This window comes from Scyliorhinus torazame, chromosome 21, assembly GCF_047496885.1.
Source record: "Scyliorhinus torazame isolate Kashiwa2021f chromosome 21, sScyTor2.1, whole genome shotgun sequence".
NCBI classification, from domain to species: domain Eukaryota; kingdom Metazoa; phylum Chordata; class Chondrichthyes; order Carcharhiniformes; family Scyliorhinidae; genus Scyliorhinus; species Scyliorhinus torazame.
Genome location: NC_092727.1, coordinates 29910735 through 29925405, shown reverse-complemented (window position 1 = coordinate 29925405; position 14671 = coordinate 29910735). Strand labels below are relative to the sequence as shown.

At 46.6% G+C, this 14671-nt stretch overlaps 1 protein-coding gene and 1 pseudogene across 3 annotated transcripts in view; one reads left to right on the top strand and one right to left on the bottom strand.

The window, feature by feature from the left end:
* The window catches only part of igsf9bb (immunoglobulin superfamily, member 9Bb), an 889343-nt gene that overhangs the window by 131590 nt on the left and 743082 nt on the right, over positions 1-14671 (bottom strand). For all 3 annotated transcript variants that reach the window (XR_011937440.1, XM_072486656.1, XM_072486657.1), the window contains exons 7-8: positions 12034-12179; positions 183-325 (exon numbers count right to left, since the gene is read on the bottom strand). Coding sequence is in view for 2 of the 3 variants with exons in the window: in XM_072486656.1 (XP_072342757.1) it covers positions 183-325; positions 12034-12179 (289 nt within the window). In the remaining variant the exon portion in view is untranslated. The remainder of the gene's footprint in view (positions 1-182; positions 326-12033; positions 12180-14671) is intronic.
* LOC140398712 (uncharacterized) overlaps positions 12574-14671 on the top strand; it is a 41809-nt pseudogene continuing 39711 nt past the window's right edge.

The following is a 14671-nucleotide window of genomic DNA, read 5'->3' as shown; positions in this document are numbered from 1 at the left end:
TCATACTTCTTTAAATTGCCAGTATTTATTGATCTACTTATTTATTCAGTCTCAAACGCCTGAGTTTAGTTATCAGAGTAAATGCCATCAGATCCCAAGTAAACTTAATAAAAGGCATCCAGACTCTAGACTCTTGTCCTTAGAACTAACTGAGGTTACTGTCTGTAAATCCTACATTTTACCTTTTCAATCTTCAGTGGTCGTCCATCTTTGGTCCACTTGACTTGTGTTACTGGCGGATCCGCGTCCACTGGGCACTTGATATATCCGGGCATTCCAACAGGCAGATAAATGGTGGGAGGCATGTTGACAACTCGTGCTGGATCTGACAAGTAATGAACAAGCTGGTGTCAAAGCTTAAATTGAGGGCTGAATCTGTAGCCTTCCAATGTCATGATCAGATTGTTCCTATTGTTGATGGTCTTTGGTGTGTACAGGGGGAAAACACACCCAAATGTCTTTTTGCTTTGTTTCTACTGGTGTAAATACTGAGAAATGAAGGACCTCAGGTGCTTATAAATACAATATTCACTGATATTCTTTAGAGCTTGTATTTTATCTTTCTTCACCCACCTATATGTCAACATTTCCCTATAGATTTCCCTAATTACTATTGTATAGCATATAGAGGGGTTTGCCAAAAGAGACACGGGTAAATTTTTAGGAACTGTGCTTGCTGTGAGACAGCTAGGTATTTTGTTGTATATTCAGCATTTGTGAATGTGTGGGAGTAGTTGTAAATAAGGATTGCAAACTTGGCCAAATTATTCAATCAAACCATTGTAACAAATTATAATTGCAAATCTATTACTGTGATTCAATCTAATCTCTATGTTTTGAAGCATTTGTGCCTCAGTATCTGTGAGCTCGGTGATGTCTCAGAGAACTGTGTAAAGTTGTAGTTGTGGGAGACACTGGGAGTAATAAATCCGAACTCATTGGTGGAACTGACTGGATTGGGTCCAATGCTGTTTTTTTTTACATCTTGTTTACTTTCACATGACCTCAATGGAAAAATATATTAAGTGAAAATTAAACCAGCATTTCACTTGATTCCGCCAGTTTTCCAATGGGTGGATTAGGTTAAAATGACTCTCACACCGTCTTTAAGGAAATTGCTGTTCCTGGCTTCTTTTCCAACAACATGAGTAGGGGTGTCATTATATTAAGATATTTCAATGAAATTAGATGATGGTGCATTCCATTTTGATCTGATGTTCTGTCTAGTTTTGCAAATTGAGTGGAAAATGCCGACCAAATCTCTCTTCCAGAAACGTCTACCTTTCGCAATATTACCCATGAATTTGAGATTGTTTCTATAGCATGCCACTGGGAAAAGGAACAGCAGCTCTAACAGCTATCTTACCATATTGGATTTGTGCATTCCTAACCTAACATGAACCAGGAAGCTACTGGCTCAAGCCAGGTGTGTTCACAATTAGCCGCATGGATACACTGCTGTAATGATCGTCACCTACAATCTGATCAATTACCTTGGGGACTTGGAGGGGAGGCTTTCCAGAAATAGGCCATGGATTTCTTTGGCCTCTCCTCAGAATGACAATGACCAGAGACTGGGGAAGGAGGTGTGTGAGCTAGCTCCACCTAGCAGGGTGTGTAATGATGGGTCTGGCGGTCTTTTCTCCCATTGATGCCCCAGCTGGGGCAGGATTCTCCGACCCCCCGCCAGGATGGGCCGAAGTCCCGCTGCTGGAATGCCTGTCCCGCTGCCGAGAATCAAACCACCTCTTTTATCAGCGGGACTAGGCGGCGCGGGCGGGCTCCGGGGTCCTGGGGGGGCGCGGGGCGATCTGGCCCCGGGGAGTGCACCCAAGATGGCCTGGCCCGCGATCGGGGCCCACCGATCCGCGGGCGGGCCTGTGCCGTGGGGGCATTCTTTTCCCTCCGCCTCGGCCACAACCTTCACCATGGCCGACACGTAAGAGACACCACCCACTGCGCATGCGCGGGGATGACGTCTGCAGCCGCTGACGCTCCCGCGCATGCGCTGACTTCCGCCGGCCGACGAAGTCCTTTCGGCCCCGGCTGGCCTGGCACCAAAGGCCTTTCCCGCCGGCTGGCGGCGTGCCAACCACTCCGGCGCGGGCCTAGCCCCTCAAGGTGAGGGCTTGGCCTCTAAAGGTGCAGAGAAATCCGCACCTTTAGGGCAGCCTGACGCCGGAGTGGTTCCCGCCACTCCATCCCGCCGGGACCCCCTGCCCCGCCGGGTAGGGGAGAATCCCGGCCCAGATGTGGCCAGCAACAAGGTGTGGGAGCTCGCTGGTGTGCTTGAAGTACACCATTTGATTAACTGAGTGATTGGGGTTCCAGGCACGATTAACTTGATGACGGAAAACAAACTTTGCAGTTCAGCAATCATAATCATCAAGACGATATCAGGTATAATCGCATGATATCTTTGAAGGAAGGAAAATCACAAAGCGTTCTCAAGGGTTTTATTTTCTCTTCCCTCTGCTTTCACTTCCGCATTACGTTATGGGATATTTCATCGTGATGCATCTTATTTTAGACGAATTCAGTACGATTTAAAGCAGAAAGAACTCTTGAATCAGACCAGGCGCATCTGGAAAATTGCCAGTTTCCTCTGTTATTACCGGCCATTACAGAAAATGGACGAAGACCAGAAATCTGAGACTGCAGCAAAACTGAAACACAGGCCCGCATGATAACCATGCCAGGTGAGGACAAACCCGAGGCAGTTAATCAACATTCTCAGCCTTGAGAAGGGCTTCTAAGCTCTAGGTCCCAGGCTTGGTTGCCAGCCAAACTACTCTTTAATTTTTTTTAGCATCCTACTGTGAGCTAGTAATGAGATTACAGCAAATGCAGCAGTCAGTACTTCTGTCTCTGCGGCTCATATCTATTCAATTTAGAACAAAAGTTAAAACTAATGAGACTTATTTATATTCCGCACTACTACGAAATGTAATTACTTTTGTGAGCCTGACAGCGATACTTCATTCCAAATATTCAATAATCAAAGCAACTTTATTTTCAAACTGAGATTCCACACTCATTCTTCTGATCAGTAGGATTGTTATCTTGATGCTTGTATGTGCATAGCACATGTATGACGAGCAGGGGGAAACTAGACTGAAGAGGAACTGAAATGACTATAATAACGGTACGACCAAAATGTCCTGAGTGAGTGGATACCATTCCAATAGACTGTCTAACTTTGCATGTCTAGGCAGCACGGCGGCGCAGTGGTTAGCACTGCAGCCTGCGGCGCTGAGGACCCGGGTTCAAATCCCGGCTCTGGGTCACTGTCCGTGTGGAGTTTGCACATTCTCTCCGTGTCTGCGTGGGTTTCAACCCCACAACCCAAAGATGTGCAAGTTAGGTGGATTGGCCACGCTAAATTGGCCCTTAATTGGAGAAAAAAATAATGCCTCCTCTAAATAAATTAAAAAAAAAACTTTGCATGTATGATCCCATTTCCCGTCCTCCCCTGCGTTGTGTCAGAGATTCGGCAGCTTGCTCAGTGAGCAGAGCCTTGAGTCTATTCTCACTACACTCACCTCTGAGAGATTAAAAACACTGCATCCACCAATAGATTATCATAAACATTGGATGTGAGCCGTGCCTCTGAGGCAGGAGGTTGTAGATGCAACTCCTTCCCCAGGGCGTGAGCACAAAATCTAGGATGATGAAGCACTTAGGGAGTGCTGCACTTTCAGAGGTGGTGTCTCTTGGATTAAATGTTAAATTAAGGTTCTGACTATTCTTTCAAGTGGCTGTAAACGATTCCACAGCACGAATTTAGAGACGAGCAGGGGAATTATGCCCCCTGCCCTGGGCAATTAATTATCCCCAAATTACATCACAAAAATAGATAATCTGATCATTATCACATTGTTGTACAAGGGAGCTTGCTGCGTGCACATGGACTGCTGCATTTCTTTCATTAACTACATTTAAAAGGTACTTCATGGCTGCAAAGAGCTTTCGCTCATTGTGAGACTGTGAAAAGTGCAATCTTTTTTTCGGGGAACAAGAACATTGTGCTTCATTTTCCCCTACCTAATAACCTGTTCGTATCAGTTACTGGTGCATGAGGACAAATTGGGGCAGAAATCACAATGCCAGAATTTCTAATGGGTTTATTCTTGTGCCTGGCACATTCCTGGTGTGGCTGAAAGCAGGTGGGAAGATTTAAGTTGTGAATGAGCACTGAGGGTTGGCTTATTAATGGGCTGATAGGATGCACAGACAAGAGGCCATTCTGCCCAACAACTTAATACCAGTTTGTATGCTACACTTGAGCCTCCATCATCACAATCATCTGTCCCCTTCTCCGAGTATGTCCAATTCTCAAATGCTTGTCTAACTTCCCCTTAATGCACTAATACTATTCATTTCAACCACTTCCGGTGAGTTTCCCATTAACACCACTCTTTGGGTAAAGAGGTTTCTTCTGAATTCCCAGTTGGTGGCCTCCAGCTATGTTCTTTCCAAGAAGAGGAATCAATAGGTGCAATTCAGAGGATGCAAGTTAAAGTCCACTGAATAGCGGAGAAACATCCCACTGTTCAAGGCACTTGCTATTTTTTTGGCCGTGAGAAGATTCTTTCCACCGAGGCCACACTCTAAATGATTTCTTGCTGGTGAGCCCAGCAATGAAAAGCTCCCCACACGCTGGGACGTCATTTTGGAAGGCTGCCCCAATCTCCTTCACCCCTCCCGGTCTTTGACCCCCCCCATACATCTCCCCCCAACCTTGGGAGGGGTCCCAGGGAACCCCCCCCCCCCCCTCCCAGCTAGTAAAACCCTCCCCAGACTCTGCCACAAGCTCTGCAAAAGCATAAAACCTCAGTCCTCCTCAGTATGAAGCAAGCAAGGTTCAGCTGAGGTCAGGTTGAGTGCTGAAAAAGTGTACTGCCCAACTCATGTTGGTGGAAGAAATGGAGGCAGAGGCGCAAGGAACAAAACTGGGGCTATTGCGTTCCTCAGCAAATGGACTGTGTGTATGTTCTGCCACTCCAAGCAGATTTGCATACATTGGGTCCAATTTCTGACCCAGTCCGTGACTTTTCAATGATTGGCTGAGTAACCACATCACTGCTGAATATTGCCAAAATTAAATATATTGTGACCCCAGTAAGCAATCACACATTGGACATACCACTTTTAGAATATGGGACACGGTCGAATGGCTTCGTCAGATGCTACTCATTGATGCGATGAGGCTGTTAGATCTTGCGAGAGGCCTCTGGGGTTTCTCGACGTTGGAATGCCTCAAGAGATCTAACAAACCATCAGGCTTATTTATATAAGACAGCGCCCGATTCTCCCGTGGTCCGGGAATGAACGCCTGTGCCTGGGAGACCTTGCCATGGTGCCATTTAGCACTGGCCCACACAAATGTGGACCAGGTGTAACAGCATCTGGAGGGGGGGGGGTCGATCAGGCCATCAGAGGCCCCTAGATTGAATCATAGAATCTCTTCAGTGCAGAAGGAGGCCATTCAGTCCATAGAGTTTACACTGACTCTTTGAAAGACCACCCACCCCATCTAGGCCCAACCCACGTCCTATCCCCATAACCCCATCCGACCTGTGGCAATTTAGCTTGGCCAATCCACCTGCACATCTTTGGACTGAGGGAGGAAACCGGAGCACCCAGGACTCTGCTTTTTGCAAGTTAAATCCGATGAATAATGGATATCAATAGATAAATACTTATTCCTAGTACAATTATTGGTTGTGTTCATTTCTATCCTCCCATCCCTAGGTGACTGCTATTCACTGGAAGCAATACAACACCAGCAGATTTTCTTAGATAGGATCTATTCCGACATTATCCCTAAACTGTCTTGGGATTGACCATGCCAGAATCCAAATGTTCATTTGTTTTGATCAATAAACTTGAGACCAGCTTCTATTTTGCCTTTCTGCACAACAGCCATCTTTGGCTTGTGTCAGCAAGCTGTGCCTATGTGGTTCCAAAGCAGCCTACAATTAAATTGCAAGCGAATAATGTAACAGATTGCCTTAATAATAACCTGGCAACTTATTAAAACCCAGTGTAACAATCAATCAAAAGAACAGAAGGTCACACTTAAATTTAAGCTCAAGCGAGTCTCATGTTCTGCAATAAATCTGGGATAAACAGCTAGTATCAGTACCAGCGATCACAAGACAACTGGACTGTCATAAAAGTCCATCTGGTTCACTAATGTGCTTTAGAATCACGGAATCATAGAATTCGTACAGTGCAAAAGGAGGCCATTTGGCCCATTAAGTCTGCCCCAACCCTCCGAAAGCACACCCCTAGACCCACTCCCCCACCCTATCTCTGTAACCCCATAACCACACCTAACCCACACATCTTTGGACACTAAAGGGCAATTTAGCATGGCCAATCCACTTAACCCGGGCATCTCTGGACTGTGGGTGGTACTGTTGCACAGTGGTTAGCACTGCTGCCTCACAGCTCCAGGGACCCGGGTTCAATTCTGTCAGATTGCCTTCCCTGAATCGGCACGGTGGCACAGCAGTTAGCACCGCACAGCTGCCTCGCAGCATCAGGGACCCGTGTTCAATTCCGGTGTTGGGTGACTGTCTGCATGGAGTTTGCACGTTCTCCCCGTGTCTGCCTGGATTTCCTCCCGGTGAAATTCAATTCTGGCCTCGGGTGACTGTCTGTGTGCAGTTTGCACTTTCTCCCGTGTCTACGTGGGTTTTCTCCGGGTGCTCTGGTTTCCTTCCACAGTCCAAAGATGTGCGGGTGAGGTGAATTGGCCATACTAAATTGCCCCTTAGTGTCAAAAATGTTAGGTGGGGTTACTGTGTTACGGGGATGGGGGGAGTGGAGGCGTGGTCTTAAGTAGGGTGCTCTTTCCTGGGGCCGGTGCAGACTCGATGGGCCAAATGGTCTCCTTCTGCACTGTAAATATCTATGATTCTATGACACTGGAGCATCGGGAGGAAATCCAGGCAGACATGGGGAGAACGTGCAAACTCCATGCAGTCACCCAAAGCCGGATTTGAACCCAGGTCCCTGATGCTGCGAGGCAGCTGTGCGGTGCTAACCGCTGTGCCGATTCAGGGAAGGCAATCTGCCATCTTCACCTGGACTGGCCTACAAGTGACTGCAGCCCCACAGCCATGAGGTTGAGTCTTAACTCTCCTCTGAAATAACCGAGCAACTCACTCAATTGTATCAAACCGCCATGAAAAAGTCTAATAAGAATTCACTGGAACGGTGACACCATCATCGACCTAGGCACCAGAGACAGCAGTACACTCTACCCGGTCAACTTTATTACATTTCACATGTTGCAATGGTGGCATTTGGGTTATCAGTTCAGCAGCTATCATGCCTTAATTAATGTATTAGGGAGGAGAGGCAAATTCTAAATTCCACTGTTTGACTGAATATTGTTCAGGGACTGATAGACTTTTACATACATGTGAAATTCCTTTGTAAATATGGTGCCTCATTATTCCCCACTCGCACACAACATCTGGCAAAGCATTTCAATTATTTTATGCAATTGGTGATTTTTGAAAAATCATAATGTTGATTGCATTATGCACTTGTTTTGAAAGGAGCGCTAACAATATTAACATTTTACTCTTGACAGCGGTTTATAATTAACTTATTGGCACCCCGAAAAACCACTTTCAATATGCATAGATCAGGAAATCAGGATGTAAAAGAGCACACGATGTGATGGAGCACTTGATATCTTTTAGACATAGCACATGAGCAAAGTGTGTAGCAAAATTAAATGGTTGTTGTTTATCTGTACTGGCGGAAACAGCCTCAAAATTAATCATTTAGTTCAATGATTCTTGACGGAAAAAGGAAAATACCTCCTTTACTTTAGGGTCGCCACGACGCCGAGGTTCCAGGTTCGATCCCGGCTCTGCGTCACTGTCCGTGTGGAGTTTGCACATTCTCCCCGTGTTTGCGTGGGTTTCGCCCCCACAACACAAAGATGTGCAAGGTAGGTGGATTGGCCACACTAAATTGCCCCTTAATTGGAAAAAATGAATTGCGTATTCGAAATTTGTAAACAAAAAATGCTTAAGGGTTGCCAACCCTGCAGGATTGATCTGGAATTGATCAATCTTCAGGACACTGTGCCATCCAGGATGAAAATCATAAGGAAAATAAAAATTGTTCTTTTTTATTTCTTTGCCATTTCTTACAGATATAAAAATATTGAAAAATGAGAAAAAAATCTGTTTGGCTGCCAGTCAAGCATCATCCAATTGGGTAATGAGTCCTTTTGCTTTCCAATTGGTCTAGAAAGGCAGTGCACCATAAGGATGGATGTGTTGGGCAGCAAATGGCTGGAGTTGGGGGCAATTCATGCGATCAAATCTCCAGGGATACATTTAATTATTGATGATAATCCTAGCTATAATAGACCAAAAAATAAATATATTTAACTTTTACTGATTGCATTGCTCACCACAGCAGAGTTGAGGGGGTTTAATATGCCAATATCTATTGAATGTAGAATAATTAGTGGCAATCTGTTGAGGACTGTCCTTGGTAGCTGGTTTGACAAAGTGTTCACACTTCCAATAAAGTGACCACCCCCCCCCAATTTGCTTTGGAGACTTGGACAACCTACAACCGGCACTTCAAGGCACTGGAGAGGTTCCACCAGCAGAACCTTGGCAAGATCCTCCCAATCTGGTGGCAAGAAAATGGTCCAAAGCAGTGTGTCCTTTCCCAAGCCAACATACCCAGCATCAAGTTGCAAATCACTGAAAACCAGCTTCCTGAACAGGACATGTCAATGCCTGTCACTAGACTCCTGAAATAATTACTCTACTTGGGACTCATTTGTGGCAGGAGGCTCCCAGGAGGATAGTGGTATTGATTTAGTCTTATAGCTGAAGAGGTGAAAGATGATTGATGACTCATGGCAGAACCTGGCTTGTGACTGACTGAAATAGAAAGTTCAACCAGGAAGGCACCATACACATCGAAAGATATCATCAGGGCATGCAGAGGTGAAGTCAAGATGTCAGAGGGAGCGTACAAACTTGCAAACAATCCATGTACCCAACCCTCCAAACATCACCAACCCCACATGTGGCAGAGTCTACAGATCACATATCGGACCTATCATCCATTTCAGAACACATCGAACCAAAGTGGAAGCAAGTTTTCCGCTATTCTGAGGGACTACGGAAGAGGAGCGAAAGACAACTTCCGATAACCACAGCCCATTCAAAGTGGTTGCATGAAATGTCCCATGTGATTGATATCTTTAAGTCTTTTGCATTGTAAGGTCTCATTAAGGGTGTGATTTAACGAGCAAAAAAAGAGTGCTGTTTTGGGTGTGTTTAGTGGGGTGTTACTCGGCACCTGCAGTGCCAAGAACGACCCTGCGATCAAATGGTGCACCTTTTTTGGCCTTGACGAGGAATGTCCTGCCCAGGCTCACTTAACTCACTTCCTGCATTGGTGAGCTCTCAACCCTCCTAGGGCCCCCTAACATGGCTTCCGGAACCCCGAATGCTCCAGCCTACCTGTTAGGGGGTCCACAAGCACCCCCTCGCCTTACCTCAAAAGGGCAAGGAACCCCCCCGGCCTGATCCCTGGCACAGACAAGCTGGTATCTGGGCATCTCGACAGTGCCATGTTTCTCTAGTCTGAAAGTTCCAATTGTGAGCTTAGACTTTCAGCATTCAGCTCACTGGTCAATCCGTACACAGACAGTCAGAGGTTCTTTGACAGTATTGCTCCATCAGCACGTAGGGCAGGCTTCTCCGACCCCCCCCTGGGTCGGAGAATCCCCGGGGGGGCGGCGTGAATCCCGTGTCGCCGCTCCGACGCGGGCTGCCGTATTCTTCGGCGCCGGTTTTCAGGCAGGGGCGGGGATCACGCCACGCCGGTCGGGGGCCGTTGGCAGTTCTCACGCCACCCCCGGCAGTTCTCCGGGCCCCGATGGGCCCAGCGGCCACCCGTCTTTGGCCAATCCCGCCGGCGTGAATTGGACATGGTCCCACATGACAGGACCTGGCAGGTAAGTTGGCTGGTGCGGTCCTCGGGGGAGGGTGGGGGGGGGGGGGGGCGCAAGGGCTCCAACCCCGGGGGGGACCCCCACGGTGTCCTGGCCCGCGATCGGGACCCACTGATCTGCGGGCGGGCCTGTGCCGTGGTGGTACTTCTTCCTTCCGCGTCGGCCCCTGTAGGGCTCCGCCATGGCTGGTGCAGAGAAGACACCCCCCTGCGCATGTGCCAGAATACGCCGGCCAGTCTGCGCATGCGCGGAACCACGGTGGCGGTTCTGCGCATGTGCTAACTCACACAGTCCCTTCGCCGCCGGCTGGCATGGCGCCAACCCCTCCGGCGCAGTCCTAGCCCCTGGAAGTGCGGAGAATTCCGCTACCGTCGGGCCATCGCGCCGATTCGGGAGAATCCTGCCTCCTATCTTTGTTCAACATCAGGCACTGGATTCTCTGGTTCCCCAGCCGCGTGTTTCCTGGTGGCGCGCCGTTCGCTGGTGGCAGGGTTCTATCTACCCGCCACTTGTCAATGGGATTTCCCATTGAAGACCCCCCATGCCGCTGGGAAACCAATGGGCGGGGATGCACTGCCGGCGGAAAATGCGAATCGCAACGACCTTAGAATTCCAGCCCAGATCTTTCTATATCTATCTCAGAATTAGGTGAGCAAAGGCACAGTCTTTTTCACTGAGGTCCACTTGACTGGAGTTTTTCATGATGCTGCAGCAAGGAAATATCTAATATGAGATCCTAAAAATATAACAGTTGTTTTCAGTGCTGCATCATGTTGAAAATATGATTCCAGTAGCAATAAGTGAATGTGTTTTTGAAATAGAAATTGTGGAAGAAATTGTCACATGTCTCAGAGAGGAAGGGCATTTCAGCTACAGATGAATTCACGGGTGTATCCTTTATATCGAGAATGGGCTTGAGGTGACTCCAATGAGTTCTTTCTGGTGATTTCTCTGACTACTAAATACTCCTGCTTGGATAACTGGATCTTATTGTATGTTATGCTGCAAACTGACTGGGTTAATTTTGACATTGAGTGATACCTGGGCAAAGACCTAGCTGTTAAATTCCGCATAGATTTTCATAATTGCCTCACTCACTTAAATGTGTTGTGGACCAACTGGAAGAGAATACGGTCAATTCCATAATGTTCTCAGTCAGTTTTTGTTTAATTCATTGGATGTAGGTGTCACTGGCTGGGCCTGCATTTATTACCCATCCCTAATTACCCTTTAACTAAGCAGCATTTCTGATGTCAACCACATTGCTGTGGATTTGAAGGCCATATCAGGTAAGAGAAGGCAGACTTCCCTCCCCTAAAGGACATTAATCAGCCAGATGGGTTTTTACAACAATTGACAATGGTTTCATGATCATGATTAGACTCTTAATTCCAGATTTTCACTGCATTCAAATTTCACCATCTGCTGTGGCGGGATTCGCACTTGGGTCTCCTGAACATTCCCCTGGGTAATGTGGAAATGAAATGAAATTCGCTTATTGTCACAAGTAGGCTTCAAATGAAGTTACTGTGAAAAGCCCCTAGTCGCCACATTCTGGCGCCTGTTCGGGGAGGATGGTACGGGAATTGAACCCGTGTTGCTGGCCTGCCTTGGTCTGCTTACAAAGCCAGCGATTTAGCCCAGTGCTAAACCAGTCTCTGGATCGTTAGTCAAATGACAATGACACTACGCCACCGACTTTCCACCATGGGAGGCAGGCAGTGCTTGCAGATTCTCTCTTTCAGTTTCCCCACAGTTCAGCACACATCATCATGTGATATAAATGGCACCTGCACTTCAGTAATGGTTATAATGGCTTCTATGTGTTGTTTCAACAGTGGAGTAGCACCTCAAATGTGAACTGGGTATTCAGTGGACCTCAGTGGGCATGAAAGCCATGCATCAGTTTCAAAACTGGTGCAGGAAAGGCTAGGCGGTTGATCAGTATAAATGTAGAAATAAGGGGAAGTTGAATCCCCATGCATTTTTCTCAAAGCCCTCCCCTCAAAGGCCACACTCACACTGGACTGTCAAGTAAGATGAGGCTGAAGGAGAACGCCCAAGGCTGTTACTAGGTACGCAGGTGTATTTTCCAGAATCCTCAGGCTTGACTCGAAAGATGATCAAGGTTCCATCAATCAAAATCCGCACCCTCAGCTTGAGATCACTGTTAGAGACAAAAACAGGAACAAAAAAATCTTATTGATTGATTCAAAATGTTCCAGGTTTTATTCTTTCGGTATGACTTTCGTTACAGATGGTCAGTAAGCCAATATTCTGGGACTCTAGCAGTTGTTGACACTAGCAATGTTTGTTAGAAACAAATAAAGTTCCTGCCTGCTTTTCTTCCACTAAATTAAACAAGATGTGGAGATGCCAGCGTTGGACTGGGATGAGCACAGTAAGAAGTCTTACAACACCAGAGACAATTTACAGTGGGCAAGTAAGTTTTAAAGTTTAAGGAATGGAGGGGAGGTTGGACTTGCGGGGGAGGCATTCAGACACATGGCGGGTCGATCGGGCCAGGGGGTCGGGTTGGGGGTCTGGTTGGGCTGTAGGGGATGGGAGGTGGAGGTAAGTCCGGTCGGGCCAGGGGGCCTCGGGTCAGGTTGGGCCGGGGAGCTGGTCAGACTCTGGGGGAGGGCCAGGTTTGGGGAGAGTGTGGGGTGCCCCTACCCCCAAGGGATTCTCTGTTCCTGCATCTGGCCAATTGGTTTTCCCATTGTGGCCACCCCATGCCATCGGGAAACCCGCGGGCGTGAGTGCGCTGCTGGCGAAGCGGAGGTTCCCACCGACGGAGAATCCCACAGAAGGTCTTTAAGGGAAAGAAAATCAAACTGATGGAAGAATTTGGATCAAACTGCTGATTTCCTTCCTTCATTAAATCTGATTTATTTGGTTGTACAAGGGGCTGTTTAAATCCAATACTGTGGAATAAAGCTTGGAAAAGTGCAGCATTTTATAAATCACTCTGCACATTTCTCCAACATTCTTTGGCACAAATCGTTGTCAATCTAATCCCCTGCAGCCTTTCTGCTCCCAAGAATCAGACATAAACTGGCAGTGATTATTGGGCATCCTCGTTACAGAAGTAATTGTAGGTGATGTCCTTTCAACACAAATGACTTATTCATCCCTTAGTCTTTAACTTTACAATTATAGGCTTGATTGCATTGGCAACCTACTTGTGCCAGTTATATATCCAAGGGCTAACAATCTGTGGTCTTCCATTGCAGCTCTGGAAGGAGACCCATGGATCCATGAGGAATTTAAGCTCCTTGCTTTGTATTTTCAAGTGTCTTACTCGATTACACTGTACATTTTGACTATTACTGTCTTGAATAAACTTCAAGGACAAATCCATACTTACTCTGTCTTTTGTAAAACCAATTTTCGAGTGCAGTTCTCCCCCACTCTTCGGTCCTTACAGCATGATTTGAGAGAGTAAGTTATTAAAGGGAAGACAGGCTCCAATAATTGATATGTTCTCCTAAATTATTAACGTGCATTGTCTGAAATGTCTAGAATTGACAGGGCTTCAAACTTCAGCTCCAAGTGCTTGGCTTTTCGCATTCATTTTTGAAGATGTTCAATTAACTTTAAAATATATATAGCTGTCCTACTTCAGCTGATAGGACACAATCAGTGTAACCATTTAGTTCATGCCAGTTTAGATCCTCAACCTTTGTTAGGTTATAGACACCATGCTTTGCTAAATGAGACAAGTTCTCCTACTCTGGAAGTCTAATCCCGCCAGTGGCCCAAGTGCATAACCTATCACACAAATCATTTGAGCTTTATTCCTTTCAAAGGCTGAAGGTTAAAGAATTAGTATCTTGTTTTCAGTTATTTCCATGAAAACATTTTCTTCCTCACATTCATGGTACTTAGCATTGAGAATACTACAATGCCACATCTCAGCCAGGAATTGGTGAGTGGCCAAATGACTCATCCACACCACAGCATGGGAGCAGCAGTCAGTCAAACATGACCCATCCACAGGCAATCAGTCAAACATGGCCAATCCACACCATAACATGGGCATTGACAGTCAGTCAATCTGCTGATGAAAAAGAGGGCAATGACTGCTTCCTTCCCATTGGTTGAATAAACTAGGATTGTTTTCATTTGAAAGACGGAGGCTGAGGGGAGACCTGATAGAGGTCTACAAAATTATGAGAGTCATAGACAGGGTGGATAGTGAGAGGCTTTTTCCAAGGGTGGAAGTGTCAATTACAAGGGGGCACAGGTTCAAGGTGAGAGGGGGAAAGTTTAAGGGAGATGTGCGGTGTACGTTTTTCACACAGTGAGTGGTGGGTGCCTGGAACGTGCTGCCAGAGGATGTGGTGGCAGAAGGTACATCAGCAACATTTAAGAGGCATCGGGATGGTACATGAATAGGGAGGAAATAGAGGGATACGGACCGAGTAAGGGCAGAAGGTTTTGTTTTTAGTTAGGGCATCATGATCGGCACAGGCTTGGAGGGCCGAAAGGCCTGTTCCTGTGCTGTACTTTTCTTTGTTCTTTGTTTGTTCTTTGAGTTTGTGAAAGACAGTTAAACAGTAACAGAGGCAGAAAAACAAACTGTAATGCTTGAAGAATATTAGCTTAAATCTTCTCAAGCAGGTAGGAACTAACAAAATGTAATCAAATTAACCA